The 16,850-nt window shown below is 38.8% G+C and overlaps 2 protein-coding genes across 19 annotated transcripts in view; both read right to left on the bottom strand.

The window, feature by feature from the left end:
• LOC122881231 (vacuolar protein sorting-associated protein 13B-like) overlaps window positions 1–5,127 on the bottom strand; it is a 332,781-nt gene extending 327,654 nt beyond the window's left edge. For 14 of the 17 annotated variants that reach the window (XM_044207125.1, XM_044207131.1, XM_044207136.1 and 11 more), the window contains exons 1-3: window positions 4,981–5,126; window positions 3,415–3,573; window positions 1,222–1,365 (exon numbers count right to left, since the gene is read on the bottom strand). In XM_044207125.1, the coding sequence (XP_044063060.1) occupies window positions 1,222–1,365; window positions 3,415–3,561 (291 nt within the window). In that variant the 5' untranslated portion in view covers window positions 3,562–3,573; window positions 4,981–5,126. Of the gene's footprint in view, window positions 1–1,221; window positions 1,366–3,414; window positions 3,574–4,980 lie in introns of all 17 variants that reach the window. The other 3 variants (XR_006379131.1, XR_006379132.1, XM_044207134.1) reach the window with 1 other exon arrangement.
• Window positions 5,128–9,090: 3,963 nt separating this feature from the next.
• On the bottom strand, window positions 9,091–13,486 carry osr2 (odd-skipped related transciption factor 2). Of its 2 annotated transcripts, none has more exons than XM_044209166.1 (4): window positions 13,183–13,486; window positions 10,372–11,061; window positions 9,911–10,010; window positions 9,091–9,604 (listed from the first exon to the last, which is right to left on the bottom strand). In XM_044209166.1, exons 2-4 carry the CDS (start codon window positions 11,022–11,024, stop codon window positions 9,422–9,424), a joined length of 936 nt encoding a protein of 311 aa, XP_044065101.1. In that variant the 5' UTR covers window positions 11,025–11,061; window positions 13,183–13,486; the 3' UTR covers window positions 9,091–9,421. The 2 variants fall into 2 exon arrangements, with proteins under 2 accessions (XP_044065101.1, XP_044065102.1); XM_044209167.1 differs by having other exon boundaries at window positions 9,091–9,522; window positions 13,183–13,471.
• Between the last annotated feature and the right edge of the window lie 3,364 nt (window positions 13,487–16,850).

Below are 16,850 nucleotides of genomic sequence, written 5' to 3'. Positions count from 1 at the left end.
AGAGTACTTGTCCTGAAGGGAAATCATATTAGCAGAGTAGAACCAACCATTTTAAATGACAAAAAGATGGGGAAAACAATAGCTAATATATGTTTTATGCTAGAATCCATCTGTTTAAAAAATAAAGGCAGATGCATTTCCTGATAAATTGAAAGAGCATTTGCTAATAGTTAATTCTGGTAGTATGGATGACAACACACTTTCATCCCCAAATTCTGAAATGTGCTCCTCATTGCAGACTGCCATTACAGCACTTGCCATGTGTTTTCCCCCAGAAGCTTTTGAAAATGTACATCTCTGAAAATCACTGTTAAAAAGGCACAAATCCATCATTTCTCGTCAATGAGGCAGTGTTGCATTTGCCTCTGGTTTCTTTGTTTGCCTTCCTATTTTTTTCCCCAATGTATTTCTCATCAGAGTAATTAAGCATGAATAAGAGACAAAAGCAACTGCTACAAAAATTGTCAAATTAACACACTTTAAGCCCTGCCTATGAGATGCCTCACCACACTATAGCAAAATGGGAATAATATGGTTGAGCTGTGTTGTTAGCAAGTGTGGCTGCAGTAAAATAGTCCATAACTAAGTCTCCCTACTTATAGAACCAAGACTCATATTCTCATTTTGCTGGGTAATTGGCTGTCATCATGCCAGCTCATTACAGATGAGCACACCACTGCCTAAGCACCAAACTGGGGGGGGGGCACAAGCAGGGGGACATAAAACTCCTAAAGGCCAGAGGGATTAATGTAGTTGATTTGAGTTAAAAACAGTAAAAGAAAAAAACAAAAAACTTGTGTATTAAGATTGTTTGCAGGTAACAAACATGATGCAAATACAAGATACACATAACTAACTGTATTTGAAACATACAGCATAAACTGAAATGGTACGTTGTAGTTTCTCTTTATGTGAATTTACACCAAGTCAGGATTACAGTGTGCCTTTGTCACAGCACCTCCACCACGGGGTGCAGCTTGCCAGGGTCAAGCTCAACATGTTTAAAAGAAAAAAAAAACAAAAACAAAATATCAGCATTTGTCAATTTAAAACAAAGGCCTTTACGAAACTTCTCGGAAACAGAGAGAAAAAGGAATGAGAAAGCTTAACTTTGGCATGAGGAGGAATTTCACATAAATAACAAGAGGATCTGGCCAGCCCTGTTTTGGCCCTGTAGAGGAATCAAGGATAACATGTTTCTCATATCAGTAAAAAACTAACCTGGGCTCCATCCTTCAGCTTGAGGATGCACTCCATGGTGTTGATGGTGATGACTACAGGCTCCGAGCCCAGCTTGGTCCAGGGTACATGGATACGCAGCTCATGGATATGACCACTCATGAATGTAAAGGGCAGCTTCAACTCCTATAAATATGCAAAGACATAGATGAAAACAACATATATCTGTAAAAACTATAGTTAGAATAATATGTACTATAGTATTACATCTGCAATGCAGACAACATTGTAAGGGCATGTGGCTGTATGACTGTTGAGGCTTCAAGATCATTTGGAACCTTCATTCATTAATTTTCTAAACCGCTTTTTGAAACTAATATTTGAGGACGAGAGGATAGTAAAAACAACAGCTACAGATTACATATTGGTCACGCTTTTAACAAAATCAGTCAGATATTCTCAGAGGCAGACGAATCACTGTTCTGCATCTTGAACTACTCTGTGTGAGAACGAGTCCCATGAAACCAGACTGCCTACACACAGGCTTCACATGCCTCCTACGTCAGTCCGAGCCAAAAAACTAATAACCAAACATATTTCTGAGGAAAAGCTGTCATGGATCTACAGTATGTCTGCTCGATAACCCCCACAATGTTTCACTAAAAATTACTCATTATATTAAGAAGATGATACCAAATTGCGCATTTAATTAAAAGATGTACTGCCCAAATGAAATGTAATAAAACAAAGGCAAAGGGGGATAGTTGCCAAGGTTTTGACATACCATTACACATCAAAATCCTAACACAATTCCCACAATTCTGTCGGTTGGCTTAAAGCTGCTTCCAATAAGAGCTTTCATCACAATCTCTGTTGGATTAGGTAGTGTTTTGGTTTGCTCTTCAGAAGCAGTCAGAACCCACTCAAGAGAAAAGAAAATTCTTGTAACTCATGGCATACAGATCTAATCCAGACATTACAAGTGTAAAAAAGAACACTGTGTCAAAATAACATTGCAGAGTAAACTATCTGAGTAAATCTGTCAAACTCCTCCGAAATGACAGTAAAGACACTGTGATTACACCTGGCTGAACAGCACTGCTGCATTTTTTGCTGAATCTAGTCAAGGCAATAGACCATGACTATATACACTGTAGCTAAAACGTAGACGCGACTGAATGGAAAAAATATGCTAGTTGGCTCCACTCATCCGCCAACCTTTTAATTTATCTTATGTTCTAATGGAAACAACTTAAATTCTGACGGTATCGTAAAGACATTCTGTCATGTTTACATGCTTAGCTGCTTCTTCTATTGAGAGACCAAAATGCTAAAAGTACTCATTTTAAAATGCTAAGATATGCTAGCCATTAATACCTTAAATACCAGTGTGTAACATTTAGGAGAAGCTATTGGCAGAAATGGAATGTAGTTTTCATTAGTGTATAATCACTTAAATAAGAATTGTTGTGTTTTCATTACCTTAGAAAAAGCCTTTTATATCTACAGAGAGAGCGGGTCCCCTTCCACGGAGGTCGCCATGTTGCACTGCCATGTTTCTACAGTAGCCCAGATTGGACAAACCAAACACTGGCTCTAGATAGGGCCTTTCGTGTTTTTCACGGGTTTCACAGCCACCGTAGTTTCTTCTACACGCTTGGAAGGGGAAGGTGAGGCGAGCAGTATTCAAATGGTTGCAAACTGCAATTTCACCGCTAGATGCCACTAAATTTAGTGTATCTGGTATGTGCACGGATGACCAATGTTTATGAACAAGAGCAATAAACAAAATGGCAGTAAACTACAAAGTCACTACAAAAATAACAGAGGTATGAGCAAATACAACTTTAATCCTTTGCGGCAAAAATTAAAGTATATAATGTAAAAATATGATTTTTATTAATATATGCAGGAAAGGGACATTTAGTATTAGAACGCTAATACGACTTCAATGAACATTAACATAGAGACAGTGAGGGTAATCTAAGAACCTGTGTGGCTCGAGCAATACGGACCATTAAGTGTGTATGGATACGAAAACACTTAAGTTAATATTTCTCCCACTAGCAGCACTGGCTCATAACTATCATCCATCAGAACAGCATGGCATTCCTGCAGACAAAATTACCACATTGGCTATTATGTGCCATTAAATGTGAAAATACAATGTCTACCATCCCAATAAGTCTTGTGAAAAAGTTAAAGAAAGCAGAGGATACATTCAACATTCAGTACCTGTTCCAGCACATCCAGCTTCAGGTCCAACTTGCTGAGCACCACATCTCCTCCCCAGAGAGACAGCTGCAGGTCAGATGGCTTCAGATTCTTAATATACTTGTTTACATAGCTCATCAGGAGTGGTGTGACATAGGACTCCAACATCTTGTCCCTGTCCTGAACACACATCAATCATTGAACAAAACATTGTGATGTTATTCAACGCTGTTTATTTGTACAATATTGATGTATCAAATCTCCTTTCGCCATTATATCCCAATATTATTTTAAAAAAACCACTACTGCTTCTGAAGCCTTGACCAAGAATAGACATTTTTTTCGGCAGATATTTTTGATATGTCATAGCACAAGAGCACAGGTGAAATTAATAACATTAATTATGACTGCATTCCATTTAGGTGTGCCGGATCCAAGGCAGCAGTACTGTGCATGCCGGCTCACTGGCATGGCTTATTGGGACACTTAAATGGAATGGAGCCATAATTAATGATATTCAGTACACCTGTGTTTTTCCTGCTATGACAAATCAAAATATCTGTTTGAAAAATGCCTATTATTATTATTATAGGCTCATATTCTACCTATAATATGCAAAATGCGGTTATCTGAACCGTTTCATATTAACCTCAAGCTGATGCAAAATTCAGCACTTGTTCTTTTGTTACAATTTCATAGTAAGTGCACATTGTTGTGGTTCTGACCCTCACTAAGCCAGAGAAAATGCTCCTTGATTGGCACTCTGTAAAGTAACATCCTTAACATTGATGCAGGGGAATGTTCTATGTTGGTACTATTGGATATCAGTGATGCTTTTGATACTGTGGTTGAGAGGCTCAGGTATTGGGTAGGTATCTCTGGATCAACCTTGGGGGTATTTCTCCTTCTACGTTTCGGACAGGAGTTTTTCAGTTACTGTTCATAACTATGCCAAAGCATCTCAAGACCCACTTGTTTAGCCTTGTTTTATTTATTTATCCTTGTTTGCCCTTGAAAGGTGCTATATAAATAAACTTACTTAATTATCCTATCACGGGAGGGTCATAAATATTAAACGTGCATTTAAAAACTAACCAAATTTTGAGTCTAAAACCTAAGCAGGCTGAAGAGCTGATATTCACACCCAACAGAGGCAGAATGAGAATTCTACTCGCGTGGGTTGCAGGTCAAGGTTTAACAAACTTTTTATAAATTTCAGTGGTTCTGCTTTTAAGTGGCTTAATTTTAATTCTCATGAGTGCCTGAATTAGCCTGCTTGTTAATGTGACTTCACTTTTTATGCATGCAACTAAAAGAGAAATGCCTGCAGTAGTTAATGCATAGCAATGCAACTAAATATAACTTGGTGTTTTAAATTAAGCAGTGTGGTGCTACGTAGTAAGAATTTTAACTTAACGCTACTGCGAAGTAGTTAGCCAGAGAGGCTAGCTATGCTCTCCTGTCATTCTAGCTATACACAGCAGAGCAAAGAAGCTAAGCTAACTGCTGAGAAGAAGTCGTCCTAACTTCGTTTGGGCTGGCTAAAACGTAAGGCCATAGGTAAAATTAAAAAAAACCCGTCCTTACTTGACTCCCGCTTATATCCTGTAGCTATTTCTTGAATTCGACGTTTAATATAACGCATTCATCCCGTTTACTGACGTTAGCCACATCGCTCAACGGCTTCAGCTTAAACGTCATCAGTAAACACCAATGCGGCTTCCGTATGCTTCCGTGTTGCCTTTGTACTGTAGGAAATTTGCACTTCAGTGTTCAGTGCACATATACAACCCAAAACAGTGGCAACAGATACACTCGAAACTTTTTGTAATACATAACCGGGTGAAATGTGATATTCGGAAGACCGGATCGGAGATCAATAAAAAGAAATGCATGAGGACATGAAGCAAATGCCTGATAGACATTGTCTCTTACTAATTCGGTTACTGCAGCAGTAGTAGTAGTGCCAGTTGGTTTAAAAAATAGCAGCATATAGCTGGCATTTCAATGTCACTTTTATCAACATTTCTAATCAAAATGTGCTTGTAGTCACACCACCGACCGCTATGTGTAAGTAAGGATTTACGAGGAGCACGAGAAGGCATCATTGTACGTACTATTCGTAATTTCTTTCGCACGCCCCTAGCCCTTATATGGCCGTAGAAGCTCACCTTTGCTGAGAGAATAGAGCATACACTTCACAATGGGCAGCTCCTGAAGAGTGTCAGTGTGTAGGCTGATGAATGATTGACATATTTAAAACAACAGACTATTTCCCACATTCTCATTGCAAATCAGGTTTCATTTCACGGACAGATATTCCGATACCAATGGAAAAGTCAGGGAACGTGAATAGAGAAGGGTATAATAGAAGGGTCTTTGCATTTCGGTCACACAGGTGACTTGTCTGGTTTCTAAACACTTTATTGGCTGTAAGTCTAACAAGCCAGCTTTTTATGATTTCAAGATCACCCACGGTCCTGAAACAACAAAAGAAGGCATTTAAAAAAAATACTTTTTTACTTCAACATTCATTGTCCATGGTATTTGTCAATGCATTTTAATTTACAGTAGGCTGTATTTATTTATTACTCCAATAACATATCTGTAAATTTCAGTGATCCTTCAGTTGCATATGTTAACATTGTAATGCCACTTCATCTCATATTTAAGATTAGATCAGCCCGCCTATAATATCAAAAAACAGGGAAAAACTGGGTTAGGCCCCATCTTTACTTCACAACCAAATTAATTTTGACACACCAGTAATTTCTGTGGCCAGTGGCTTCTTTGGCTACGGTATGTCAAATGTGTCTCTCTTAACACTTTTTGTTTCTGCAGTTGTCAGTTGCTTCCACTGAGTCGTTTTTTAATAGCTAGACAATATTGGAATTAGTCATTAGAGCACACAGTAAATCATAACCTGCTAAACCAAATAAATCCAAATGATTTTACAGTTTGGAAAACTATAAAGGCCCTATATTATTGTGAGTTTATTTCATGTCAGTGTCGATTCAAAGTGATGTAGTGTTTTTAGGGATTTTTCAGATTATGGCATTAAGGGCAGGATGACTGTCACTGGCTGTTGAGGGTCATATGGAGATCATATGAAGTCAGAGCAGTGGAGCTCAGTGGCCTGCAGTCAGTGAAGCCTCTCCCCTGTCAGTTAGATAAAACTTCCTGAGTACACAGTCCACATAGGCCGGTCACCGATGAAGTCCACCATGTGACTGTCCACTCTTTGCCAAATGTGTGCTTGCGTGCGTCAATGTAAGCGTGCACTCACCATTACTGTCATTATTCTGAAGTCAGTTCAGGCCGAGTTGTGCTCTAAAGTAATGAAGTAAGTAAAGCACTTGATATCATGGTACCTTGCGCTGACAAAACTGAGTTTAATTAAGTTAACTGATCAGCCTATGCACGACATAGTCTGGTCATTAGGTCCAATCTGGTGGTGGTGTAGAAAATAACGCAGTATCTTTTTGAAAGCATTTTACGTCTTCAGAGCCAGTGATAAATTAAAACACGATGACGTAGTTTGTTCTATTATTGTTCTATTTAGATAATGTGATCCTTGTGAACAGATACAATTTGTGTGTGTGTGTGTGGGGGGGGGGGGTGTCCCCCTCCAGAACAGTGTTTCCATTAAGGTTAAATGGTAATCCATGAATTTGAGTTGAAAAATCATGCTGATCAATTGCCGGTTTCTAATCGGTAAAGGTCTCAACAAATTAAAATAAAAACTAATTCAGGACGTTAAAAGATATGTGCTTGTTTAAAAATGCACCACGTTTTTTGTTCACTTGGGAAAGGACTCCAGAATCGTTGAAAAGTTATTTTCTTTTTGAATGATATATTTTTTATTATACATAGCCTGTACATCAGTTTCAGTTCCATACGTATTTGTCGCCTTCAGCATTACGCTATGAGGTCATATTTAGCCTTCAAAATTGTTTAGTTTATTTAAGTTGATTAGAATTAGTTTAACTATAATCGAATTAGTTCATCACAAGATATTACCGATTTAAATACAATTTTTAGGAGTAACTTTCTCAAACAATTAAGTGCAATTCCCATGTTTTTATCGTTATTATTATGATTATGATTATTATGATTATTATTATTATTATTATTGCGTGTACATCATCCATCATTTCATATTTGCATCGTTTGCAGGTTTTCATTTTTTGTGATTAATTTTTTGTATGATTATTTAGGAGCTCTTAATATTATTATTTTTTGTAAATATGAGCTTGCTGGAGACGTTGCACGTTGTTTCCTTTTCATTTAGAAAATAATTAGGAAAAGCCTGCAGTGCGTAATAAACTGGGCCTTAGTTAATGGCCTTTCAGCAACAATGAGCGCCGTTTTAAATCTTCTGTTGTTATTGTAACCACTTGTTCCAGACCCTATTTTCGAGCCCATTAAATATAAATGCTATTTTTCTAAGCAATTAATTGCACTCTCAGGTGAAAATCAGGGGTTCAAACGAGTCTTCAGCAGCCAATAATGGCCGGTGAAATCATGAAACAACAGGCCTAAAGGCCAAGTAACACATATAGACAGAGAGATGAGGAGGGAGTCAGAGGGAGAGAATCTTACTTTGTCATTACCGAATAATAATAAAAATATTATAGATCAGCTCATTCTGTCCCAGGCCATAGCTCTGATGGTTAATATTCAAGCGCAGTTTGATCCAATCGGTGGCCGATCAAAGGTTATTTGGATTAAATCCAAATCTTGGAATTTATATATTTATTTACACAAATCTATCCAAACCATGACGTCCAAAGCGCTCACCATTCCCCCCTGAACATGCTTCTCATAATATACTGCATGATAACCATATTGTGTAAATTAATCATTTAAGCAATGATCAAACAACAGCTCAAATGGGCTCACATTTTAATTTGCAGAATCGACTTTTGCTACATCTCCGCAGTTGAGTGGGATTGATGTTGCTCAATAAAAAACTGGTAACAGGTTAATTTAGGTCTGCGATATAACAGAATAGGGTCTCAAAAAAAACCCCAAAACAGTTTATCTTATTTTATTTTTGCATGTAATTGATGAATTAATGAAAACATGATGATTCCCCCCAACAAATAATCTGTTGACATTATCGGCCACGTCTCAGCTCGTTGGATGAAATTGCTTTCTTTGCGCTGGTGAATGCTTCTGCTGCTTTGCAGGTCCATTATGATATCAGAGGTGATGTAGATAAAGACATGTGATATGGCTGCTAATGCGGCTAATCTAATACTAATAAGCCTCTGTAGGCTCTAGATATTGAAGATAATAATGGAGCTCAATAATTCTGAGACTTGGTGGTAAACAGTTCTGCATAAATAATCATTATCATTTTTATTAAAAAAAACATTCTGAATATTAACTACACATAATCAATTTTTACTCTAAAAGACAGATGATTCTGCATTTTAATGACTTTCCTGTCCGCAAGACTTGTCCTGAAAGACATGCTCCCTTGCTGCTAACTGATATCTGCTGGTCTACTATAAAAAGCCCAACAAGTCAGGCACACTAAGCTCTCACTGCCTGCTGGCTGTAAACATACAGACTATTAATTTGATGGCCATGGTAAATGGTTTCATCTAAATATTGCTTTTGGGCTTTAACATTGTGTCTCGTGTTTCAAGGCATGGGAATCATGAAATAAAGACAGAGCAAATGCAAATGTATAATGGAAATATTTATTTCTAAAATACAATTTAACATACTTTAAACTTATGACTGTTTTTTGACAACTTTATCATTTCAAGGTCAGGAAAGAAAAAAAATAAACATTATGTACATGGTCTTGATATTTACAGGTGGTGTGAAAGCTGGACATGGCCATGGCTCCGCTGCTGTCACACTTGAGGTGCAACCAAATCCCACTCTAAAATGTGCTGCAGTAAACGTGTCCTGATTCGGAGATTGTCTTTGGACAAAAAAAAAAAAAAAAAAAAAACGTCGCTGACTTGTCTTCCTGCGTTTTGTCCATTGTTATTTTGTTAGTCTGTCCAGGCTAGTAGTCCTGATGTGGGCTGTGCGTCAAACTGTGCCGTCGCAAGTCACAGTTGCGCCGAAACACCTTTCCGCAGCGACCACAGCTGTAGGGCTTGATGTCTGTATGGGTGAGAAGGTGAGTTTTCAGGTTACTTCTTTGATTAAAGGTTCTTCCGCATGTGGGGCATTTGTGGGGAGACTCCTGTTTAGATTTAAAGCAAGCAAATGATTATTCCCTTTAATTAGAACGTCTATAAATTGTATCTTTCAATCATCTAAATAAATCCACTATTGTGTCGGTTATAACACACTGATTTACACAATAATTTTCATATAACTTTTATGTGTATGACTCACATTTTTGTTTTAATTTGGTAATTGGCCAAACGCGTTTTGTGAGACTTATTTATATCCCCATACATGCAGTGGACCGTGCATAATGTGTGAATTATGATCACATAGTTCATAGAGGATAAAATCATGGCGACTGTTAATATTTTCAGCTTACCTGCATATGTAAGGTTTTATGGACGGCTAGAGTTCGAGACTGACAGAATCCCTTCCCACATTCTTGACATTTGAATGGTTTTTCCTTGGAGTGGATGTATCTGTAAAACAGAAATAACACTTAATCAAATGTCTGCTCATGCATGGATTTTCTTGTAGCTGTGACAAACCCCAGAGTCATGGGGCGAAAAATCTCTACTGTGCAAGTTCAGTGTCCAACTTTATGCGTAAAAGTGCTTTAGCGCCCTCATGGAGAAAACTCTGGGAAGTGGGAATTTGCCTGCATGTATGTTAAAGCAAAATTAAGCATATATTTTTTAATTGCAAGTCCTGAAGAGGTTACATAGAGAAGTACATATAGGCCCATTTGTGATTTAAATCACGTGCAAACTGCTTGGAATTTCAGACCCCCTCCTAACCCAGTGCGTAATTATCACAGTGCCTGTTAAAAATTAGTCTTACCTGTGGTCTCTGAGATGGTCTTGTCTTCTGAAGGCCTTGTGGCAAATATCACAGGTATATGGCCGCTCGTCTGTGTGGGTTCTCTCGTGGATGAGGAGGTTGTAGGACTTGGTGAAATGCCTCCCGCAGAACTTGCAAATAAATTCCTTTTTAGTCTTGGATGGGAGCCTGCCCCGGGTGGGTTTTCTGTCCGGGGACAGCTTGCTCAGCTCAGAGATGGTTCCCCCTAGTCCCGATGCCAACTTCGCCAGATCAGCAGCTTTCGGCGGGTCCTCCTGAGTGGCAGCTAGGGCCAGGTTGGCGAAGTCAAACCTCGGCCTGTCCTTGTGCAGCGAGGGGACGCCGTGCGCAACGCCGGCTTGTTTTGGATGGAAGAGCTGCGCTGCGGCTGTGAAGGGTAACGCTGGGAAGGGAATCCTGGGGTCCACCAGACCCTGGGCGGCTGCCATCTCTGTGATCGTCGACCTCAGTCCTTGGATGTGCGGGTAACCAAGAGTCCAGTGGTTCATGTGCATGGTTTGCACAGCGCTGAGGCCGTACAGTCCCTGCAGCTGGTCAGCGGGGAAAGTGTTGACGGCCTGCAGGAAGGAGTAGTTTGTGAGCTGGAGGGCCGGGTGCAGGGGGATCGGAGCGTGCAGAGCTTTGCTCCCCATGTCGGCTCAGACCTCTGCACAAGACACAGTGATAGCCCTGGAGAAAACAAAAAAACAAACAAACAAACAAAATGATGAGTGTTGTGTTTAAATGCCAGTAAATAACAAAGGCAGTCAAAGTATGACATTCAGTTAGTGACCGTGACACAGTAAAAACCACCTGTTTGACTGTACGCTACTATTTTACTTGAAATGTACAAAGAGCTTTTTATACAAAGGTTTTATTCAAATCTAACACGATATCATTTATCTCATGAAAATTACGCCTGCCCACTAAGGGGATAATATAATCCCCCAGTGATCAATAGTGGATCATTTGTGCTCAGATTGGGGCGCAAATGAATCACTTTAATTTTAACAACTTGCACAAAGTGATGGAGCTGACTGAGTAAATAAATTGAACATCTTGTTAGGATGCAACAATATTGTCCAATACTGATGATTATGATGAGTAAAGCCCTGTTTGTCATAAGCAAAACCACAGAGTTAATATAAACCCGTATTTTGCGCATTAGCAAAAGCAAAGTTTGTCCCTTAAAAACGGAGATGCTCTTCAAAGCAATTTTATAAAACAAATCAGTCATCGAAACTGTAATTAAATTAAGTGGGTGTAAAGCGACTCATATGGCATCGATTAACACAGTAAATTACATATCCAGATCACTCTGAATGAAGCACTAAATCTCATACGTGGTAATTAGAGAAGACACATTGTTGTTTTTGATGGTTGTAGTTGTTGTTTCACAATGCAAAACAAGTGCTCTGTATGTAGATTTGTAGAAGTTCTCAATTTTGCAAGCAGAGATCAAATATGTTATTAAGTGCATGAGTCAGAGCAAAACACACAAATGCTGGCTATTACCCACAAGAAAGTTACTTTAATCTTTGCTGGAAATGCATGTGCTTTTTATTTTTATGGTTGCGGATTGCAGCCAGTTAATTTTATAGACCTAATATTTTGCTTTTAGGTCTATTTTATTTTCTGCTGCATGTTTTGTATACGGCGAGTTTCCCTTGGGCAAGAGAACATGGTAGCCAATAACCTCTGGGCATTTTATCCTACTTTTCCACAAAACAATGTTTGCCTTAAATAAGAGCAGGAGCTACCTATCTCCACAATGTAGGACAAATAAGGTGAGCTGACAGTGCAAGAAATTAGAGGGCCTGGTTCCATGTTTGTGGGGATGACAAGTTATGTTTTCCCACACAGAAAAGTCCACCGTGTTAGTTCAAGACTCCGGATGGTGAAAGCAGGACTGGCATCAAGCCAGCGGTGGAACGGCGAGCTGACCTTTAGATTCGCTCGAGAATGAAAATAAGAACAAAAAAAGCTCCGTTTTCTCTTGTTGGATAATAGAATATTACGCTTAGAGTTTATTATTATTATTATTATTATTTTTTTTACAGATCAGACCAAATCATATTCTAACATAATATGTCACAAGCCTACCGAACATGAAACTTTCTGGAGATTAAGGCATTATTCACACTTTGAGAGGGCTTGCAGAGTCAAAGTCCTGCGTACATGGTAGCCAGAGGGCTGGTCGCTTGTTTCGGTCAGGTCGTTACATTTGTTTCACAGATCTTTGGATTATTTCTGCTTTGCTTTCCCTTTCTCAGACGGCATAGAGTTCGATTTAATTTTCCACAGGTGCAACATAAGTCAGCGTGCAGGCACGTGTTGTTTTTTGCCCATATGTACAGCTTTGTTCAACCTGTTCTTCTCTCAATAACCTTTGGACTTCATTTACACTTTGACAGCAGCCTAAGTGCCTTGTCGTGTTCTTTGAATCCCTGTCAGTTTCTTTTTTGGCACAAGGTTTTACATTTCTATAAGTCTTTACAGTCTCGAAGGCCACTGCTTGTTTCAGCAATGTTTATGCGCTGTGGACAGAGACCAGTGATGTCAAAACGTGGGTGAACTATGACCTCAAGCTGGCGATCATCACGAAGCAATAATCACCTCTAGAAACAACATTTAATTTAGCTTTTGTTCGTGAAAAGTTTGCCTTTTAACTAACAGTTTGGTCTCGTTGGTTTATAGCTCAAACAAGTAAAATCTTTTCTTTAGATAAAAAAGGTTATAACAAGTGAGTTGAGTGAGGTCGGTTCCCTTCCTGCAGAAGACTGACATACACCCTGCCAAGCAGAATCTTACCCCAATAAATAGCTGCCAAAGGTCCTGCGGTATGTCAGTAATCCACAGTAACTATAGAGGCGACGAGCTCCAATAAAGCGCCGCTAAAAGTTTTCCAAGTTCCAAGTCCATGAAACTTTCATGTAGCCATGCAGTCAAGTTTGATGTCTCGGACCTTTGCAGAGATGTGACAAGTTGTGAAAAGTTGTGGAATGAGTCGAAGAAGTTTGGAGGAGAGACAGCAGCAGCGTGGGAGTCCCGTCCGGAGCTGGGGCTGGAAGTGTGCGTAATGCGCACCGGTCCTTTACTTTTCAGGGCTCCGGGGCTCTGGAGCGCTAGCCCGCCCTCCGACACGCCTCCACCCCCCTCCTCTATCATTAACTCCAATGTTCCTCCTCTGTTTATTTGTGTTTGGATAGCAACTAGGGCTCCAGACCATAGTAGAGATGCGTGTTCAGCTCAACCTGCCTCCTCTGACACCTCTCATACACCATATAGCCAAGGCTGATACCTTCTTTTGGAAACCTGATTGGAAGCGCAAGAGGAAACCCTGATCGTGTTTTCCTCCAACTCCACACTTTTGAAAACGTGCTTTTGGATACTAGAGCAGCTTACAAGATTTTTTTTTTAAACCATAGACCCCATTTGTGAAAATGGAGGGCACATGCAAGAGCCACTACATTAAATCATTTTATTTCTTTGTGGTAAGAGTAAAATCATTCTGAGATCAGCAGCATGGTGAACAAATACAAAGTAAACAGTTAATGCCTCTTGTATTCTTCAGACAATGAGCTGTTCTTTTTTTTTCCTTCTGCACAGTTTGATATTTCTCATTCAATTGTATGAAAACACTTAAATAAAAATTGGCTAATTACATCGTCATGAAAACGTCACACAGGTCGCCTGAACAGTTTTACCTGTGTTATTTACAGCTAAAGAGGCTTATTACCACACAAGTCAGCCACATGTTCTCCAAAAATGAACTGCCATTGTATTATATTTGAGAAATAGTGTGCAATAAAACAGGCTGTAATATGTCGAGGGGCTAGATGTGGCCTGCGTGCTGAGATCAGCCTTAATCAGGAAATCTCCTTTTTGTTCAAAAATGAAGTCTCATTCTTACATACTTACCATTTCCCAATCTTTTGTATTGACTTTATGAGAAGTGGCAGAGTATATGAGCTCAATTAGACTGCTCTTTAATTAGATTGCGGTTTGTTTCTGGCCACAGATTTAGATGCAAAGTAATTAATGCTTTTGAAAGGCCGAATCAAAAGTGCGCCTCTTTGTGCGACAGTGACTGCACACACACGAGCAGGCTGAACGTTCACGTTGTTATTAAACGAAAATGTTTCATTTGTTGAAGTTTCCATCAAAGCGTTAGTCACCGAAAAAGTTAATTGAATATAAATTGAAATAAAAATATTTTGGCATTTAAATCAAGAATGAAACAGTCTGCTGATATTTATTTTTGGTGAAATGACAAAATACACGGATGGCACTCATCTTGTGTTCAGTTATTTTATCTTGTTTTTGTTCTCTCTCTAATTAACTTAGAATTTTACTATTCATGACAAAATGACTGGAGGAAAAGTAGTTTTTAACATGAAACTGTAATTTATAATGTTCAGCGCAGCAGCATGAGGGTTTGCAGTTTCTGCAGTTCTTGTCTTTGCTGTTCAGAGTTGGTGGACAGAATGCAAGTCTGCAGCGCCGCCTATTGGGGCTTTAACAAAACAACAAGCTGTTTCCACTTGCACCAAGTGTTTGCGGCTCTGACAGAACACGATCTGTTAGAGCAACTTTTAGATTTTCTGTCGACATGGCTGAAAACAAAAACTTTCATAAAAATGGCTGCATCACTGCGGGGGATTCATGCTTTTAAATTAATGAATATCTACATAAAAGACAAGTCATTTAGCCTACTAGACGAACAAACAATAACAACTTAAATAAGTAATTTCATTACTGCAAGCTTCTGACCTATTCATGCAAGTCTTTAAACCAGAGTTAATTATCAAATGAGTGCACATTGCCAGACAGATCTCAGTTCATCAAGTGAGAGATAACAACCAAAGTACATGTCTAATACGTTTAGTCTATCCAAGAGCTCATGTAGCCTAATTTTCGTTTTCTGAGAGCTGCAGAACATTTTCTGCACACGACATGCTTGTGGTTTTAGTTCGGTTTCACATCACCCAGGCCTCTATCTTCACTGTCAAAACACTGAGCAATTACAGACAGATTAGAAGACACATAAAACCCCACATTTTTACATTACAGATGATGGCATTTTCTCAACATATCCTTTTCACTGTGAAAATGAATAACAATGTAAATTCTGTTTAATTTCGGTCCTTGGATATAGGCCATTAAAACAACCAGTGCGTTTTTTAATATCTCTTGGGCTATCATCCAATCACCAATAATTCAATTCCCATTTACCAGTAATCTATACAGTCGAAATTCATTCAAATCTTACAAAATATGTAAAATATTTCCTGCGAGGGAAATACCGACTTCCTGGGGGAACCTATCTTTATTCTTTAGTTAAACGTTTAAAGCTCCTGCTAAAGGAAACACCCAAGCCTTATTTCTATAACATCCACGATGAATGATGTTTTTTGTATAATTCTTATTTGACACGGACTCCAGATCCATTTTATAGTAAAATTATTTTACTTCATGGTATTTCTACATTTTATGGTGTCGTCATAACTACACTATTACATTACTGTTCCGACAACAAGAGAACAATAGTAATGGTGCCCAGTGTGTATGTCTTATTGTACTTTTATTTTGTCTTATTGTGCTTGTATCTGCTATAATATCACAGTTATACACTAAAACATATGACTCAGATAGTCCATAATAAGTTTATAGCGACCCGAGAACACAGTGGAATTTTACCTCTTTTTAATGTTCCTGACAGGACATTTTGTATGTGGCCTCAAGTTTACAGTTTCTATTTTACAGTTCCATCAATCTGTGCTATAGGATTACTGTATTCGTTCTAGTTCGGGTAATGTCAGAGCCAGAGAGTTAGTGCCTTGCCCTTTGGCCCTGCCCTGAGTCCCCTGCAGCCGCCATCATTCTCTATGATAATCTGACTCCCACAGAGTATCAGTGTTGCAGCTCAGTGCAGCTGCCAAGCCCGTAATGGCCGACACTCCTCTTCCAATAACACTGAGTGACAGAGGAGAAGACTAGCAGAGATTATTAATAAAGAACTATAGAGCTCTAGTGGGTTTGCACAAAAGATTTAGATGCAGAAATTGACTTTGGAGTTGTCAAAGAATGACTGTATTTAGACTATTTCGTGATTATGATGGGTTATTCATGTGCAATATATAACATGTCCTAGTCTTTTCTAATCGAGGTCTTAAAATACAATTCTTTAGATGTCAGTCTCATTCTGGCTTTTTTTTATCTAATATTCTAATATTGTAACACAATCCTTGTTCATAAAGTATATTCTTCTCAGGATCAGAAATGAAGTTCAACTAAAGGAAACATTCAAATCAATAGACCCACAGATTAGGTTGGGACCTATTTATTTCTTCCTTCAATAGAATAAGTGGAACATTTTGTCATGACCTGCTCCTGTCATGACACTGTGCTATTAGTTTAGATATTATTAATTTCAATGTTATTCAGTGTCCCAGCCCCTAAGATCTGAAAATGCCTGT

This window comes from Siniperca chuatsi, linkage group LG9 (assembly GCF_020085105.1).
Source record: "Siniperca chuatsi isolate FFG_IHB_CAS linkage group LG9, ASM2008510v1, whole genome shotgun sequence".
In the NCBI taxonomy this organism is placed as follows: Eukaryota; Metazoa; Chordata; class Actinopteri; order Centrarchiformes; family Sinipercidae; genus Siniperca; species Siniperca chuatsi.
This window is presented reverse-complemented; position numbering and strand designations above follow the sequence as displayed.

What these genes read in the sequence shown, in the direction of transcription:
- osr2 (XM_044209166.1), bottom strand. Translation starts at nt 11,024, where the DNA reads ATGGGGAGCAAAGCTCTGCACGCTCCGATCCCCCTGCACCCGGCCCTC. An exon ending in GACCATCTCAGAGACCACAG is followed by an intron (nt 10,011 to 10,371) that starts GTAAGACTAATT and finishes TCTGTTTTACAG; the next exon opens with ATACATCCACTCCAAGGAAA. An exon ending in ATAAAACCTTACATATGCAG is followed by an intron (nt 9,605 to 9,910) that starts GTAAGCTGAAAA and finishes AAATCTAAACAG; the next exon opens with GAGTCTCCCCACAAATGCCC.